At 51.8% G+C, this 16,078-nt stretch overlaps 1 protein-coding gene across 1 annotated transcript in view; it reads left to right on the top strand.

Moving 5' to 3' along the window:
• Lrig1 (leucine rich repeats and immunoglobulin like domains 1) overlaps window positions 1-16,078 on the top strand; it is a 125,179-nt gene that overhangs the window by 78,848 nt on the left and 30,253 nt on the right. Inside the window, exons 4-6 of the mRNA XM_077796191.1 lie at window positions 9,281-9,418; window positions 12,019-12,162; window positions 13,421-13,564. Of these exons, the coding sequence (XP_077652317.1) occupies window positions 9,281-9,418; window positions 12,019-12,162; window positions 13,421-13,564 (426 nt within the window). The remainder of the gene's footprint in view (window positions 1-9,280; window positions 9,419-12,018; window positions 12,163-13,420; window positions 13,565-16,078) is intronic.

Below are 16,078 nucleotides of genomic sequence, written 5' to 3' on the forward strand. Positions count from 1 at the left end.
TCTCTCCCCTTGTCTGAGTGGGGGGGGGGGGTTACATGGGCACACACCTTTTGTAAAAGTGTGTTGAAGTCGGCATGTATCATTTATACACTAGTCAGACTTTTGTACCTGGATAGATGTGTTTACAAACAACCAAACCGCTGCCAGCACTTGGCATGTGATCTGGGTCCTGGGTAGTGGGATGGAACCCAGGGGCGCTTAACCACTGAGCCCCATCCCCAGCCCACTTTGTATTTTCTTTAGAGACAGGGTCTCTCTGAGTTGCTCAGGGCCTTGCTAAGTCGCTAGGCTGGCTTTGAACTCCCGATTCTCTTGCCTCAGACTCCTGAGCCGCTGGGATTATGGGCACTACACCCAGCTTTTTTTTTTTTTTTTTTTTTTTGTTAAAGGAGAGCTCTTCTTCTTCACCGTGTTCTTGAAATGGTTAACATCCTTAGTGTTTGCACGACCACTGGTAGGTTTCAGTTTCCCTCAGTCTCCGCAGCAGGGTCTCCAGCTGCTTCACACCGGGTGGGCTCCAGGTCTGCTGTGCCACACTGCAGCCTCACGTGGCAGGCCCAGGTGCGCTTAGGTCTTCAGCCACTCCTGCCAGGTTCTGGGTGCCCGCCGTGCAGTGGGTTCTGTGCTCGCTACGGTGCAGTCTCAGGAGTCCAGAGCAGCTCTCTGGTGGGCCCCAGAGCGCACTGGTGTGGGGTTCATTCACTGTGTGGCAGGATCGCTGTGGGAATAGTAGGGTGAGGGGTGGAGCTGGGGGCCTAGCAGGTGAGTTAAAATTTTCCCCCCTTCCAGGGTTACATGGGGTGTAGCTGTCTATTTTAGCCAGAGGTTCAGGCAAAGCAAGGAACGGTAATAATTTGGATTTTGCTGACTTAAGTAACTTAAAGTAAACTTCTTAAGGAAGATTTGCTCTGTCTAGTTAGAGTCCATATTCGAAAGAGTGGACAGTCACTGTAGTACTTGGAAGAGCTGAAGGTCATCCCTGCCTCAACGGTAGGACTTCTGTAGTAGCTTTCAGCGTAAGTGACAGAACTAAAGGAGGAGGATCGAGAATGAAGCTCTCTGTGTTCTGTAAGATGGTCCTGATGGCATGTCCGTCTCCAGTGGCCGCAGAAAGGAACCTGGGTCCTCTTTGGAGGAGCCCCATGATGAGGTAGACTCGGGCTTCATTTCAGTTTCTGAAGAGGTAGAAAAGACTTGGACAGATGACTGTGATTGGTGACATCTGACGTGGGCACTGTGGAGGGAGGAGGGGAGGGTCTCCTCTCTGCAGCACAGTGAAATGGAGCCCCCTTTGGCAGGTGGTTAAACCAGATAAAGAGTGGTTTACCATCCACGCACAGTTCCAAAGTTACATCAGGACTCAAAATCAGAATCTGGCTCCCTGTCCCCCAATCCCGAACTATTAACCAGGACACAGATGATAGCCCCGGGGCCCAATCCTCGCCTGCTGCTCCTCCTTATTTTTGTAGGTTTCGATGGAACTCAGCCACAGGGGTTAATTTACATAGGGTCTGTGGCCGCTTTGGCACCGCAGCAGAATTGAGTAGCCCGGCATGACCACAAAGCCTAAAATGCTCACCATCTGGCCCAGTTGTAGAATACATGTTTGCTGATCCCTGGTGTAGACAATAGGTGCATAATTTCAGGAACCAGAAATTATCCACTTGACCCACCTCGCCCTGCTGCCTTTGATCTGCTGGCCCTTCCTTCCTGCCTGTTATCGGTGACAGGAGATCTTTTCCACCACCACCGGGAACACCTTGTACACCAGGCTTTCACACAAGGCCAGTGGAACAGGCACTTGGGGTACAAAGCTCTAAGCGCTGGTTTCAAAGGCCTCAGGTCTGTTTCCCTGCCTGACTTCACGTGGGCTCTGAAAATGGAACCAAGTGCGAGAGCTTATCTTGCCTGCTGCCCGCCTTTGAAGCCTAATGTTATTTTTGAAGGCTTTAACAGGTGTGGGTTTAATGGGCTTCTGCTGTCTTCAGTTCTCCTCGCCCTGGAGGGCAGCCTCGGGGGTAAACTGACACTGGCTAGAGGCAGATGCCTAGTGGCCAGGATGTCCCCACCCCCTGCCTCCGGGCCCCATAACTACAGAATGGACTGGTTTTGTGAGTGTTCCTGAGATGGGGCTAGTAACCAGGATTCCTAGTGCCAAAATTAAAAAAAAAAAAAAAAAATTAAATGTCACTGGATCCTTTTGCATCATGACCTGCCCTAGGAATAAAAGGACCTGTCCTCTTGAATGCAGGTCTATGAAGACAAGAACTCCAAAGAAGCCCGCTGCGGTGGTGCACACCTGCCATCCCAGCGGCTCGGGAGGCTGAGGCAGGAGGATCGCGAGTTCCAAGCCAGCCTCAGCAAAAGCAAGGTGCTGAGCAACTCAGCGAGACCCTGTCTCTAAATAAAATATAAAAAAGGGCTGGGGATGGGGCTCAGTGGTGAAACACCCCTGGGTTCAATCCCCAGCACCAAAATAAATAAATAAATAAATAAAATAAAAGGAATTGGAAAGCAGGATTCAGAGATTAGAGAGATGGGTGTGGACCTTCGTGGGAGCTGGGCCGTGGGTGCTGTTAAGTGATGGGAAAAGCACCTGTGTTTGCCCATGACATCGACCCTTTCACAAGGGTGACATGCTGTCTTGAGTCAGGGCAGCCACTGCTTCTCAGGTGGGAGCGAGGAGGGCTTGTCTGCAGGGCTCTGTATGCTGGCTCTTTCCTCTGGCCTTCGTGGATGGAAACCTGGAAGGGATCTCTTAGAAGGCCAGGTGTCCCTCCAAAAGTTTGGTGCTTGAGGTTTGGTGCTCTTGGGTCCAGGATGTGGGCCGCAGTCCCTCTTGCTGTGGGAGTGAGCAGAGAACAACGCGGTGGGGGTCCCTGGGATCTGCTGAGTCCCGTCTGGGATGTGCTTAGAAGCTCCCCTCCAGGACAGCCTGGGTGACCCAGGGGCTGGCCTTGAGTTCTGCCGCTGGAGCAGGACAGTTTCCCCTGCAGAGCTCTCAGGCGGCCCTTTGTTTCTGAGAAGGGAACTGGGTCTGCCCGTTGGCATTGAGATGAAGGAGTGGAAGAGAACCAGGCAGTTGTGGATTCTATTCAACCGTCGCCCTTCTAGAACACCTCCTGTAGATCAGCTCCTTGGCTTTGTTCTGAGGATACAAATGCAACTAATAAAAACGACTCATTTTATTGAGCAGTGGCTACATGCCTGTTCACGTCGGCCCAGAACTTCACCAGGGGACTCCTCCAAGAGTCACACCTGTGAGCGGTGCCCCTGGCTTTTGAACCTGGGCAGGGTGACCTACACAGGACGTCTTCTGCAGGGCTGAGCCGTGTTCCGGAGCAGGAGGAACTCTGTGGAATGGCTGGGTCCCCAGACACCACTCCTGCAGAACTCTGAGTGCAGCGATGCTAAGCCAGCTTTCCTGGGCACAGGTGTTCAGGAAGGTTGGATTGTGACCCGGGCTGTAGTCGAGAGCCGAGACCAACCCTGGGACAGCAGCTGGGGATGTCTGGTGGGATCCCCAAGGGCCTCTAGAGCTGCCGTGGGTGTCTCATTTGTGTCTGGGCAGTGCTGTCAGGGGACCCTGGGTGAAGCCTTCTGTCCTCGTGTTCTTGAGCTCTCTGACTGAGCTCACTTATCCGCTTGCCTGGTTTCTCCTGTGTCGATGCCGGTGAGTCTCATAGCTGTGCCCACCCGTGACCTTTCCAGATTTAACCCGTGTTCCTTCTGTGATTCAGTCACCAAGTGTTTATTGAGTACCTACTATGGACCTTATGCTCTTCCAGTGGCTGGATACATAGTAGAGAACAAAGTAGACACACCTCTGTCTCCCTGGAGCCACATCACGGTGGGAGAGAAGATGTGAAACTGGAAAGAGGCAATTACTAAGTAATTGAGAGAAATAAAGCAGGGAAGAGGTTTTCAGGTGGCCAGGGAAGGTCTTGTTGAAAAGCTGACTTTGGAACACAGATGGGAAGGAGATGAGGGTGGGGAGGCACGTGGATCTCTGGGGAAAGCACAATCCAAGCCGTGGGAACAGCCGTGCAAAGGACCTGAGGCATGACGTACCCAAGAGCCAGGGTGGGGCAGAGTGTGTGAGGTAGAGGAGCAAGAGGTCAGGAGGTACGTGGCAGGTAATGTGGGCCCTTGAAGGACATCTTAAGGCCACACTCCTAAGGCAGACATGAGCCTTATCCCTTGTTTTAGGCAGAGAAGTCCTGTGAACTGGCTCGGCATTTTGTTTTGTTTTAAGATTGTGGTAAAGTATACATATCATAAAATTTAAGTGTGGGGTTCAGTAGTGTTAAGTGCACTCATGTGTGCAACCCATCTCAAAAACTTTTTCCCATCTTGCAAAAGTAAACTCCCTGTCCATCAAACAAGACGACTTTCCTGAGTCCCTGGCAACTATCTTTTTACTTTTTGTTTTGATGAATTTTACTACTCTAGATGCCACTCATAAGTGGGAGCAAATAGTAGTAGTATTTATTTTTTCTTTTGGTGCCGGGGATTGAACCCTGGGGTGCTTAACCCCTGAGCCACATCCCCTGCCCTCTTTTTTTTTTTTAAATTTTGAGACACGGTCTCCATAAGATACTTAAGTTCTCACTAAGTTGCTGAGGCTGGCCCTGAACTTGCCACCCTCTGCCTCAGCCTCCTGAGCCACTGGGATGACAGGTGTGCGCCACCACGCCCAGCTCAATTTTTGTATTTTTGTGCCTGGCTTATTTTACTTGGTGTCGTGTCCTCAGTGGTCATACGTTTGAGTAGCATGAGTGTGAGTTTCCCTCATTTTTAAGGCTGAGTAGTATTCTAGTGTGTGTATGGACCACATTTTATTCACCCCTTCTTCTGCTGGTGGACACTGGGTTGTTTTGCCTTTGGAGTATTGTGAACGGTGCTCCTTGTGAAGACAGATTTACAGATGTCTTCTTGAGATCTGTTGTCTTCTGGGCTCAGGAGTGGAATTACTGAGTCATCGGGTGGTTCTGTGTTTAACGTTTGTTTTTTTCTTTCGGTACCAGGGATTGAACCCAGGACTGCTTAACCCCTGAGCCCCACCCCCAGCCCTGTTTTGCATTTTATTTAGAGACAGGGTCTCCCTGAGTTGCTTAGGGCCTCACTAAGTTGCTGAGGCTGGCTTTCAACTCATGATCCTCCTGCCTCAGCCTCCTGAGCCCCTGGGGTGACAGTTGTGTGTCACCACTCCCGGCTTTGCGTTTAATGTTTTGAGGAGTCAGCATACTATTTTCTTCAGCTTTCCATCATTTCACATTCCCACAAAGTTTTGGCTGCTCCAAATCCTCACCCATGCTGTACTTTTTTGTTTTTTCTTTTTTAATTTGATAGGGGCCACACTGATGGGTGTGAGCGGGTATTTAATCAGGGTTTTGTTTTGCATTTCACTTGTGAAGGCTGACTTCAAACATGGTTGCATGGGGTTGTTGGCTACTCGATCCTCTTTGGAGAAATGTCTATAAAGTCCTTTGCCGATTTAAAAAAAAAAACTATCTATTTTTATGTGGTGCTGAGGATCGAACCCAGTGCCTCACACATACTAGGCAAGAGCTGTGCCACTGAGCCCCAGCCCTGGGCCCCCTTTGCCCATGTTTTGATCAGGACATTTGTTCTCCATTGCTGTCACTTCTAGGGATTCTATATATACAGTCATGCAGGTCCCCACCCCCAAAAAATACCCAATCCATGGAGCCTCAAATCCCTTGTACAAAGTAATGCGATAGTGTCATATAATCAGTGCTTTAAATCATCTCCAGAATCTTAAATTATCTTATACAGTGTAAATCAATGCTGTGTAGATAACTGTGCTGTGCCATTTAGAGACAGGGACAGGGAAAAAGTCCATACACCTTCACTCCAGACACAGTTTCTTTTGCATTTTCCACTCCAGTTAGTGGAACGTGCAGATGTGGAAGCTGTGGGAATGTGGGGTCGGGGTGGGTGGGGGTGCTGACTGTATTCCGGGTAGGAGCCCCTTGCCAGGGCCCCCTGAACTGACCTCTGTGGCTGCTGCTGGGTGGGGATGGAAGGTGTGCCCCGTAGCCTGCCCAGGGGCCCCCTTACCATTTGATGATGTCGTCTCCAGCTCCCGGGAGGGACCCCCCCTGACCATTCTCTTGTGCTGCCTCTGAATCGCCACCCTGCCCACCTGGCCTGCAGGGAGCCGGATTCCCAGCTCCTTGGCCTGGCCCCGGGGGAGCCGTTCCCCGGGGTGGCCCTGCCAGCTCTGTCCCCTGCCCCAGGCTCCTGGCCTCCCAGCCCCAGCGTCCTGGCTCGGGCACTAGCCCTGGCAACTTCTCCCGGGCAGAATGAAGTGCGTTCCCTCCCTCCCGGCCGCCGTGGTCCATCTCCATGGCTGCCTCTTCTGCCCAGTGGGAACTTTCCCAGGGTGCCAGAGACTCGTGGTCCTCACAGGGTCCTTTTGTGGGGGGACAGGGTTGGGGGGGAGAATGTGAAGAGACAGACTGACAAGAAAGAAGGAGGAGGCCCAAGACAAAGACCAAGTTAGAGGAGGGGGTGTGGGGGAGTGGAGAGAGGGGTCAGCTGCCCCCAGGGCTCCCCCCCCAGTGGACCGAGCCCTTTGTCCAGCTTTGGGCCCCGGGACGTCCCTTCTGTTTCCAGACCCCCTCTTTCCCGGCTCCCTGGCACAGTATCCAGAGTTCCGGGATGAGGCGCAGCACTGACTCCTTTATTTCTTGGTCTTTTTTCTCCCCATGCTTTGCATAATAAAGGTTTTAGAGCCGAAGTTTACTAAAGAGCTGAAGACAGAGCTCAAAGGAAGTGGCTGGTGGGGGGTGGGGAGGGGGCTGGAGGGAAGGTCCTTGCATTGGAAGGAGGCTCCCCCTGTCAGCAGAGTTGGGCCCTTGTAAATCGAGGTTTGAATTCAGGGCCTGGGAGACTTGTGAAAAGAAAAACCAACAACAAAAGGAGCTGAAGGAGGCCCCTAACTTCTGGGAAAGAGGTCCTCGTTGCTGCCTCGTTGGAACCAACGTTCAGGGGTTGGTTTAAAGGAGGTGCCACTGGGTAAGCGACGGCTGGCTTCCTGGCTCCGATCGGCTGCACAGCTGCCCCTCTTTTCTCAGCCTGGCAGGAGTGTGTGCCTGGAACCCTCGGGACAGCACTGCCACCCTGCAGGTTCTTTTTTAAGGTGGGGGGAGGGTGGGTACCAGAGATTGAACTTGGGGGCACTCGACCCCTGAGCCCCCTCCCCAGCCCTGTTTTGCATTTTATTTAGAGACAGGGTCTCACTGAGTTGCTCAGGGCCTCACTAAGTTGCTGAGGCTGGCTTTGACCCTACGATCCTCCTGCCTCAGCCTCCTGAGCCGCTGGGATGACAGGCGTGCGCCACTGCGCCTGGCAACCGAGCAGATTCCCACGCATCTCCTGTCCCAGTTTGAATCTGCGAGGGAGAGCCATGTTCACAACAGGCCCATGGCCCCGCCTCGCTTGGCGTTAGTCACCTTTGTCCTGATTGATGACTGCTGGTCCCTTGGTTAGATTTGGGGTTTGCCAGAGGCCTCGAGGGCTAGAGATGCAAATAAGTCACAGTGGACGGTGCCTTCCTAGGCGGGCAGGACACCCTCGGAGCACTTTCCTTAATGTCCGCGATCCCTTCAGCATGGTTTTAAGTCGGGTTGCCCGTCTTCCAGAAACGACAGGCTGCGTGCGGCTCCATCATTTAGATGAGGAAACTGAGGAGCAGCGCCATTAGAGCTGCAGGGGATTTGATTCCAGTGAGACCCAGCAGTGAGCTCCTCTCTCCCTTTGCAGAGCACCAGGATTTTATTTTTTTAAATTTATTCTAATTAGTTATACATGACAGTAGAGTGCATTTTGAAATATCCAACATAAATGGAGTATAACTTTTCCTGGTTGTGATGCGCAATTACACCAGTCATATAATTATGTGTGCACACAGGGTGATAATGTCCCATTCCTTGTACTATCCTTCCTAGCCCCCAAACACCCTCCCTTCCCTTTGCTCCCCTCTGCCTAATCCAGTGTACCTCGATTCTTCTCTACCTATCCCCCATTTTGAATTAGCATCTGCATATCAGAAAGGACATTCAGCCTTTGGTTTTTTGGAATTGGCATGTTTTATTCACTTAGGATGATAGTCTCCAGTTCCACCCATTTAACAGCAAATGCCATCATTTCATTCTTCTTTAAGGCTGAGTAATATTCCATGGTGTATATATAACACATTATCTTTATCCATTCATCTCTTGAAGGGCTTCTAGGTTGGTTCCATAGCTGGGCTTTTGTGAATCGAGCTGCTATAAACATTAATGTGACTGTGTCACTGTAGTATGCTGATTTTAAGTCCTTTGGGTGTTATGCTGAGGAGTGGGATAACTGGGTCAAATGGTGGATCCATTGCTAGTTTTCTGAGGAATCTCCATACTGCTTTCCAGAGTGGTTGCATCAATCCCACCAGCAATGTATTGGGATTACCAGGATTTTATCAGTGTGTGTGTGTGTGTGTGTGTGTGTGTATGCGTGTGTGTGTGTGTTTAATCTCCTGTATGTCTCCATGCCTGGCACATGGGAGGTGTCAGTAGTGATTTGTGAAGGTGCGTAGTGATTTGTGAAGTTGGATTAAACTGACCCAGAGAGGGCTGAGGATGTGGCTCTGTGGTGGAGCACTTTCCTAGCATGCATGAGGCCCAGGGTTTAATCCCCAATACTGCACACAGCCATATGACTAAACCTGGGCTCGTGCCTACAAGCCTTATGAATCGTGGCAGTGGACTGGGTCCTGAAGATTGCAGAAGGGTGTTGGTTTGGAGCTGCCCAGTTGCACTGGTACATCCTTTATGGTGGGTATATAGGTGGATGCAGGTCATGCCATGCTTGTGTACTTAAAGGTCACCCCTGTGTTCTTGCCCCATACTTTTGCAAACAGCTTGTCCCATATGAGAAAATCTAGCATACTCTCTGAAGCCAGGAGCTGATCATGGATGAGAAGAACAATAGGAAAGCTCATTTCGAGTGTCACTACACGGTCATGTTAAGAAAGAGCAAAACAACTAGTAAAATAGGAAAGAGAATCTTTATACTTTTTTGTATTTTATTTAGAGACAGGGTCTCATTGAGTTGCTTAGGGCCTCCCTAAGTTGCTGAGGCTGGCTTTGAACTCCTGATCCTCCTGCCTCAGCCTCCTGAGCCCCTGGAATTACAGGCATCCACCACTCCGCCTGGCTCTTGTAGTTACTCTGCAAAAAGAAATGCCTGAGTCACCTCCACTTGTGTGTTTCAGGCAGCACAACAGGATCCGCAGCGTGAACGGGAGCCAGCTAAAGGCCTACCTTTCCTTGGAAGTGTTGGATCTGAGTTCGAATAATATCACGGAGATCCGGAGCGCCTGCTTTCCCCCTGGACTGTACATACGAGAGCTGTAAGTGCTTCTGGGCTCGGGCTGTCCCTCTGGTTCTAGGGCAACTGGAGGCCTCTCCGTTGCCCAGGTCTGTACACAGGCTGCATATTCCACTTCTGCTTTGGTCAGCTCTTTCACTACTGTGTGACTAAAAAGACCCTACCAGAAAATTGTAGAGGAGGAGAAGTTTAATGGGGGGCTCACAGTTTCAGAGGTCTCCATCCACAGACAGCAGGCTCCACTCTTCGGGGCTCGAGGGGAGGCAGGACATCATGGAGGAAGAGTGTGGTGGAGGGAAGCAGCTCACATGGTGATCAGGAAGCAGAGAGAGACTCCACTCTCCAGAGACAAATAGAGACCCCAGAGCCACGCCCCCAATGCCCCCTCCTCCAGCCACACCCACCTGCCTCCAGCCACCACCCAGTTAATCCCTTCAGGGGTCCATTCACTGGTTGGGTTAAGGCTCTCACAACCCAGTGATGTCTCCTCTGGACCTTCCTGCACCGTCTCACACGTGAGCTTCTGGGGGACACCTCACATCCAAACCTCAGCCCTGAGGATGGTGCAAGGCAGGGATAGGAGCCCCTCTGATGCCCACTGATGGAACATTTCTAGTTACACCCAAGGTGGACACCTGAGTCAGGGAGAGGTGGATCCGCCTGTCCAGGGAGCTCACCCCCTCAGACAGAAGAGTTCAAGACTCTGAGGTCTGCCCTGACCACAAAGCCTGCTTTTACTCCCATTTACTGGGCTGCTTCCCAGCAGAGCTTGGAGAGAAGGCTCAGGGGAGCTTAGAGGCCCACTCTGCAGAGAGAGCGCTTTGCAGACTCTCCAGGCTCTTTCTCCCTAGCGTCCCACAGTGATCACACAGCTCATGGGATCCGTCTGGGAAGGCGGCTCCTGGTTCTGTGGGTTCTCGGGACTGTGCCGATGGGTGTCTTACCCATGTTCGTGCCCCATCTAACTGCGGTGTGGATGGTAGACAGGAGTGAAAATGATAAAACCTGCAGCACCCACGGCCTGTGGGTAGGAGAGGGTCGCTCTGGGGAAGAATCTGAAAACCTAGGCCAAAGCGACATTTCCCAGTTCTGAGTGAGTCTCCGTTCCCTGAGCCATCACTGTTTTGGAGTGATTTTGGAGCTCATTTTCGAGGCCGGTTGAGAGGTGGTCATGACCCATCTCTTCAGGGAAGATGAACCTTGGCCCCTGGATCTTCCAAGTCATTCTCAGGCTGCGTCAAGGAACAGGAGGCCTTGGCCTTTGTTAAGCCTCCAGTGGAGGCTGTCCCGAGGTGTCCCGCTGCCGCCCGACACTCCCTTGCTCAGAACCAAGAAACCACCAGCCGCTAAACGGAATTGCACTGACCTTCTGTCGCTGCAAGAAAGCAGGAGGGACTTCCTCTTTTGGCAGCTTGTGGCTTGCTCTGTCTTCATCCCAGAGGCTGCTCTTCTCTAATCTGGAGTGTCGAGAACAAACAGTCCGCCCCGCTGTAGAGAATCCTCATGTGCCCTGTGCTGGGGCTCTGCCTGGTAAAGAATCCAGAGGAGCCTGGTTCCTCCCCCCAGGGCAGAAGGTTCTCTTTTTACTTAGGCGCTGTTTTTTTGTTTGTTTGTTTTTTGTTGTTTTGTTTTTAAAAAAAAACACCAAATTTTTGTCTAGGAAAAGCAGTAAGAAGGGTGTTGAGGGGTAACTTCTCATAGGAATACTGATTTATTTTATTCCCTTAATTTTTTCCCTTTTCTTTTCCACTGCTTGCTATGCTTTGCACACAGTGTGACACACGTATCTGTGTTGTGCACTGCAGTCCGTCCGCTCGGTACGGTCAAAGGAGATGGCCCTGAAAAAGTATTGCTTGTCTTTTTTTGGTGGGGGCGGGGGTACCGGGGATTGAATTCAGGGGCCCTCGACCACAGAGCCCCATCCCCAGCCCTATTTTGTATTTTATTTAGAGACAGGGTCTCGCTGAGTTGCTTAGGGCCTAAGTTGCTGAGGCTGGCTTTGAACTTGCGATCCTCCTGCCTCAGCCTCCTGAGCTGCTGGGATCACAGGCGTGGTATGGCTTGCTTTCTAAAGAACTTGGCTCAGGTCTCTTTAACTAGAGGGTTTCTTTCAGGTATTTAAAATCATTTAAAGGAATTGGCTTGTACCCACTTATTATGTAAGTCCAAAAATGAGACCCCACTTCAGGATTAAAGACTGTTTCCCCAAATCGTGGAATGGAATCTGACCTAGCCTCTGGTTTGCACTTTGTGTTGGGCTTTTCTCGTCGGCCTAGGGTGGTGGGCCAGTTGTGGCCCGAGGTGGGCAGGTTTGCAGGAGGGCTGGGGGTGGAGGTGTCTGACGGTCCCTCCCGCCCTCTTGGGCCCGCTAGCCATGGGTGCTGTGTGCACTGGGCTGAGTGGAGGTTGACCTTGGACAGTCTTGCCACCTGCAGTGCTTCCCCATCCGGGAGTCAGGGCAGGCTCTGAAGCCTGGTGATGACAGACGTCTCCTCGGGAAGCCTGTCCCTCTGAGTGTATCTTAGCGTGTTTTCCCAGCTCAGATCCAGCTGGTCTGGTGTCTGTGACAGCACCAGGAAGGCCTCCTACAGCTGTGACATTTTCTCTCCTGACTCGTTCCAGCAACCTGGCCAGCAATCGCATCGGCACCCTGGAGTCGGGAGCATTCGATGGCCTGTCACGGTCGCTGCTGACTCTTCGCCTGAGCAAAAACAGGATCACTCAGCTTCCTGTAAAAGCATTCAAGTTACCCAGGCTGACACAACTGTGAGTTCAGAAACCGGCACTTTAATTAAGGTTATAGCCCAATTTTATGGGGGCCAAACTTCCCCAAGGACCTAGCACCAAATGCAACTCCTATTCCCCCCAGTAACATTCTGCATGAACCGTAATTAATGCCCCTATGGCAACACCTAGTAAAACCAGATTGGAGCTGGATCTGGGGCCGGTGGGCCACCTCATCTTGCAGTGATGAGGTCCACTGAGTATGGACGTGCGGGTCCAGGCTGGTGTCCTCCTCGATGACATGAGGAATCCTGCTGGTTAGCTGGCGTGGCTAGTGCTTGGGCTGCGTGCTTTCCGTTTATTGATCTCAGAGGTTTTAGTGTTGTTATTAAAGGTACCCGTAAAATATGTACCTTGGGTTTGATGGCATCCTCAACATTTCTTGAATTTGGCAGGAAGTTAGCATGGCTAGAGGCGGGAAGCAGGAAATGGCAATCTCTATCTCCTAAATCTTACAAGGGGGTTGATTTATGATTGTCTCTAGCTTTTTTTTTTTTTTTTTTGGTACCGGGGATTGAACTCAGGGTCCCTCGACCACTGAGCCCCATCCCCAGCCCTATTTTGTATTTTATTTGGAGACAGGGTCTCTCTGAGTGGCTTAGGGCCTCGCTGAGTTGCTGAGGCTGGCTTTGAACTCGTGATCCTCCCCCGCCACTGGGATGGTAGCCCTGTGCCACCACACCTGGCTCTTGATTGATGGATTTTCTACTTTTTATTGTTAGAAGAGTAAATGTCAGGAAAACAAGCCGGTAGTGGAAATTTTGTTTAAATTGAACGGAACAGTTGCTGAGGCTCCGCGGGGTGTGGCTCCCCGGCTGTCGGCGGAGAAGCTCTCCACGATGCTGGGGAGGTTGGGTCACGGGATGCTGCAGGAATACTTGGGGGGAACCAGGGCTTTCCGATCAGCTCTGTGTGTCGCTCTCTGCCCCTCCAGGCCACCCAGAGTCCTTCCGGTCCCCGGAGGCTCTCTAGTGCTGGAGCCAGCAGCTGAATGTGTGTGCTTCATGGGGTGTCCCCCCTGCGCTTGCCCACTCTGCCCCATACACGGAGATCCCGGCAGGTGCCCCGACTGCAAGTGTCCCTGCCATTCGATACCCGCTGGCTCGCTGGCTGGGGAACTCGGCAGGGGTGTGTGTGTGTGTGTGTGTGTGTGTGCGTGTGTGTGTGCGTGTGTGTGTGTGCGTGTGTGTGTGTGGAGTGTGCACAGGGAGGCTCTGAGCCCGTGGCTTCTTTCCTTCAGGGACCTCAATCGGAATCGGATCCGGTTGATCGAGGGCCTCACGTTCCAGGGCCTGGACAGCTTGGAGGTGCTGAGGCTCCAGAGGAACAACATCAGCAAGCTGACGGACGGCGCTTTCTGGGGGCTGTCCAATATGCACGCGCTGTAAGTGCCGGCCTCGGGGCTCCAGCCCCAGGGTGAGGCCGTGGCCTCTGCACCCTGCCTCTGTGGGGAGGGGGGCAGCCTGTGTGTGTCCACTCAGCTGGGCCCTAGGTGGACAGCAGGCCACCTTTCCTTTTTCTTTCTTTCTTTTTTTTCTTTTGGTACCAGGGATTGAACCCAGGGGCACTCCACCACTGAGCCCCATCCCCAGCCCTATGTTGTATTGTATTTAGAGACAGGGTCTCACTGATAAGTTGCTGAGCACCTCACTTTTGCAGAGGCTGGCTTTGAACTCACGATCCTCCTGCCTCAGCCTCCCGAGCTGCCTTGATGACAGGCCTGCACCATTGTACCTGGCAGGCCCCCTGTCCTTTGAGCCTGCCTGTGGTCCCAACTCCGTGTCTCTGCAGACACTCAACCAGATCTGTTCGTGTTTCCGTAGCAGAGTAGGAACATCTCTTGGAGGAGGTTTCTGTGAATCAGGTCAGGGGGTGCAGGAAGGAGCCCCGTTCCTGGGCCTCCTCCCACCCCCACTTCCTCGCGGCGGAACAGATCCTTCCCCACATCCCCTGCACTCCCACACCCCACAGGAAGCTCCTTCCCTCCCCATTTTGGGTTTGACCGTCTTCCTTGATGTGCAGGTGGACCCAGAATGTATAGCTCATCGCAGGAGATTTATTTCTGCCTTGTGAGCTCATCTAGGCACTTGGTGCAGATGTGCAGCTGTTATCAAGGGAACGTGCTCTTCAGCCAGATGTGTCCAATAGTGGAGCTGAGGCCTGCCAGAAACAAAGGCCACATCAAAAAAAAAAAAAAAGCAGAGGAATGCAATCTGCTGTCGTTCAACATTTAAATTTGTTTATTTTTCATCAGAGGTAGTGCCTCTGCGTGAATGAATTGGAGAGTAAAGGAAAGCAGCTGCTGCCCACCCATCGTCTGTCCCCTCCCCGCCCTCCCCATCCCCCTTCTTCTCCCAGGAGACCGTTGGGTCTCAGCATTTCCTCTTGGTTTTCCTGTTTTCGGGTTTGGGTGGTGACTTCCAAGTTGGCACACCTGCACCCGTATCTTTCCCGCTCCTTTCCTTGACTACTTGTCTTTATAACTGAAACCAAGCCAGAAGCCTAGGCCCAGGCCCCACAGTGCACTGTGCAGAAGCATCTCTGCTTTGCATGACCAGGATGCTGGTGGCTTCTCCTTTGCCACTTCAGCTGGGCTGGAGCTCTGTGGTGCATATTCCCGAACACTCTTCCTTCCTCAAGGCTGTCATTTAGAATCTGAAGTTCTAAGTTGATGGCAGTTTGAGATGAAGAGAATTTTCAGAAGAAAACAGTGGGAGGCTCGACCATTTCATTTTTATGTGGAACGAATTTATACAAATGAGGGCCTGTGATCCCAGTGGCTCAGGAGGCTGAGGCAGGAGGATTGTAAGTTTGAGGCCAGCCTCAGCAACTTATCAAGGTCCTAAGCAACTCAGCGAGACCTTGTCTTTAAATCAAAAATAAAAAAGGCTAGGGATGTGGCTCAGTGGTTAAGCACCCCTGGGTTCAATCCCTGGTACCAAAAAAAAAAAAAAAAAAGCAAAATGTGCATTGGTAACTCCCAGGAGAGAAACCAGTTGTCTGGGCGGAGCTGTCATGGGCTACGATTCTGAGAAGTGAGGGAATGGCACACGGATGCTCTTCATTCGATGGGGTCACATCCCGAGAAGCCCACTGTGAGCTGAGGATGTCATAAATTGAAGATACACTTAATATCTAGTCCCCAGGGCATCCTAGCTTGGCAGACAACACATGATGGAGTGTCAGTTGTTTCCTCTGGTGACCACAGAGCTGACGGGGAGCCGTCTCTCTGCCACTCCCAGCACTGAGAAAGGATTGTACCAGGTAGGAAAGATCTAGATGCGGAATTCCAAGCGGGGTTTCTGCAGAATGTGCGCTAGTTGTAGACTGGGGACATCACAAGTTGGAATTCTGTAAGTCAGGGACCTACTGTACATACTTAAGGAGTTTGTTGGGAGCCAGGACCTGACACTGCCCACAGCCCCGAGGTACATTCTCTGTTCCCTCCCCGTACAATGCCGTGAGGTGGATTCTTCTGGATATATTTCTATTTCGCAGGTGTTCAGACTCATTAAACCATCAAAATGGCAAAATTGAAATTTAAATCTTGTAGTCATCGAGCTGGGAGTAATGGTGCACACACCTGTCATCCCAGTGGCTCAGGAGGCTGAGGCAGGAGGATCGCGAGTTCAAAGCCAGCCTCAGCCACTTAGCGAGGCCGTAAGCAACTCAGTGAGACCCTGTCTCTAAATAAAATATAAAAAATAGCTGGGGATGTGGCTCAGTGGTTAAGCGCTCCTGGGTTCAATCCCCGGTACCAGAAAAAAAAAAAAATCATAGAGTCATTGGACCCCAGAGCCAATGCCACGTCTTCTGGCCTAGTGGATCTTGCCAGCTGGATGAGGATCAGGGCTGCCTCCCTTTTCCCCTCCTCTCTCTGTTCCTCTCCTGCCTTTGC

The sequence above is a fragment of the Urocitellus parryii genome, chromosome 3 (assembly GCF_045843805.1).
Source record: "Urocitellus parryii isolate mUroPar1 chromosome 3, mUroPar1.hap1, whole genome shotgun sequence".
Lineage (NCBI taxonomy): Eukaryota > Metazoa > Chordata > Mammalia > Rodentia > Sciuridae > Urocitellus > Urocitellus parryii.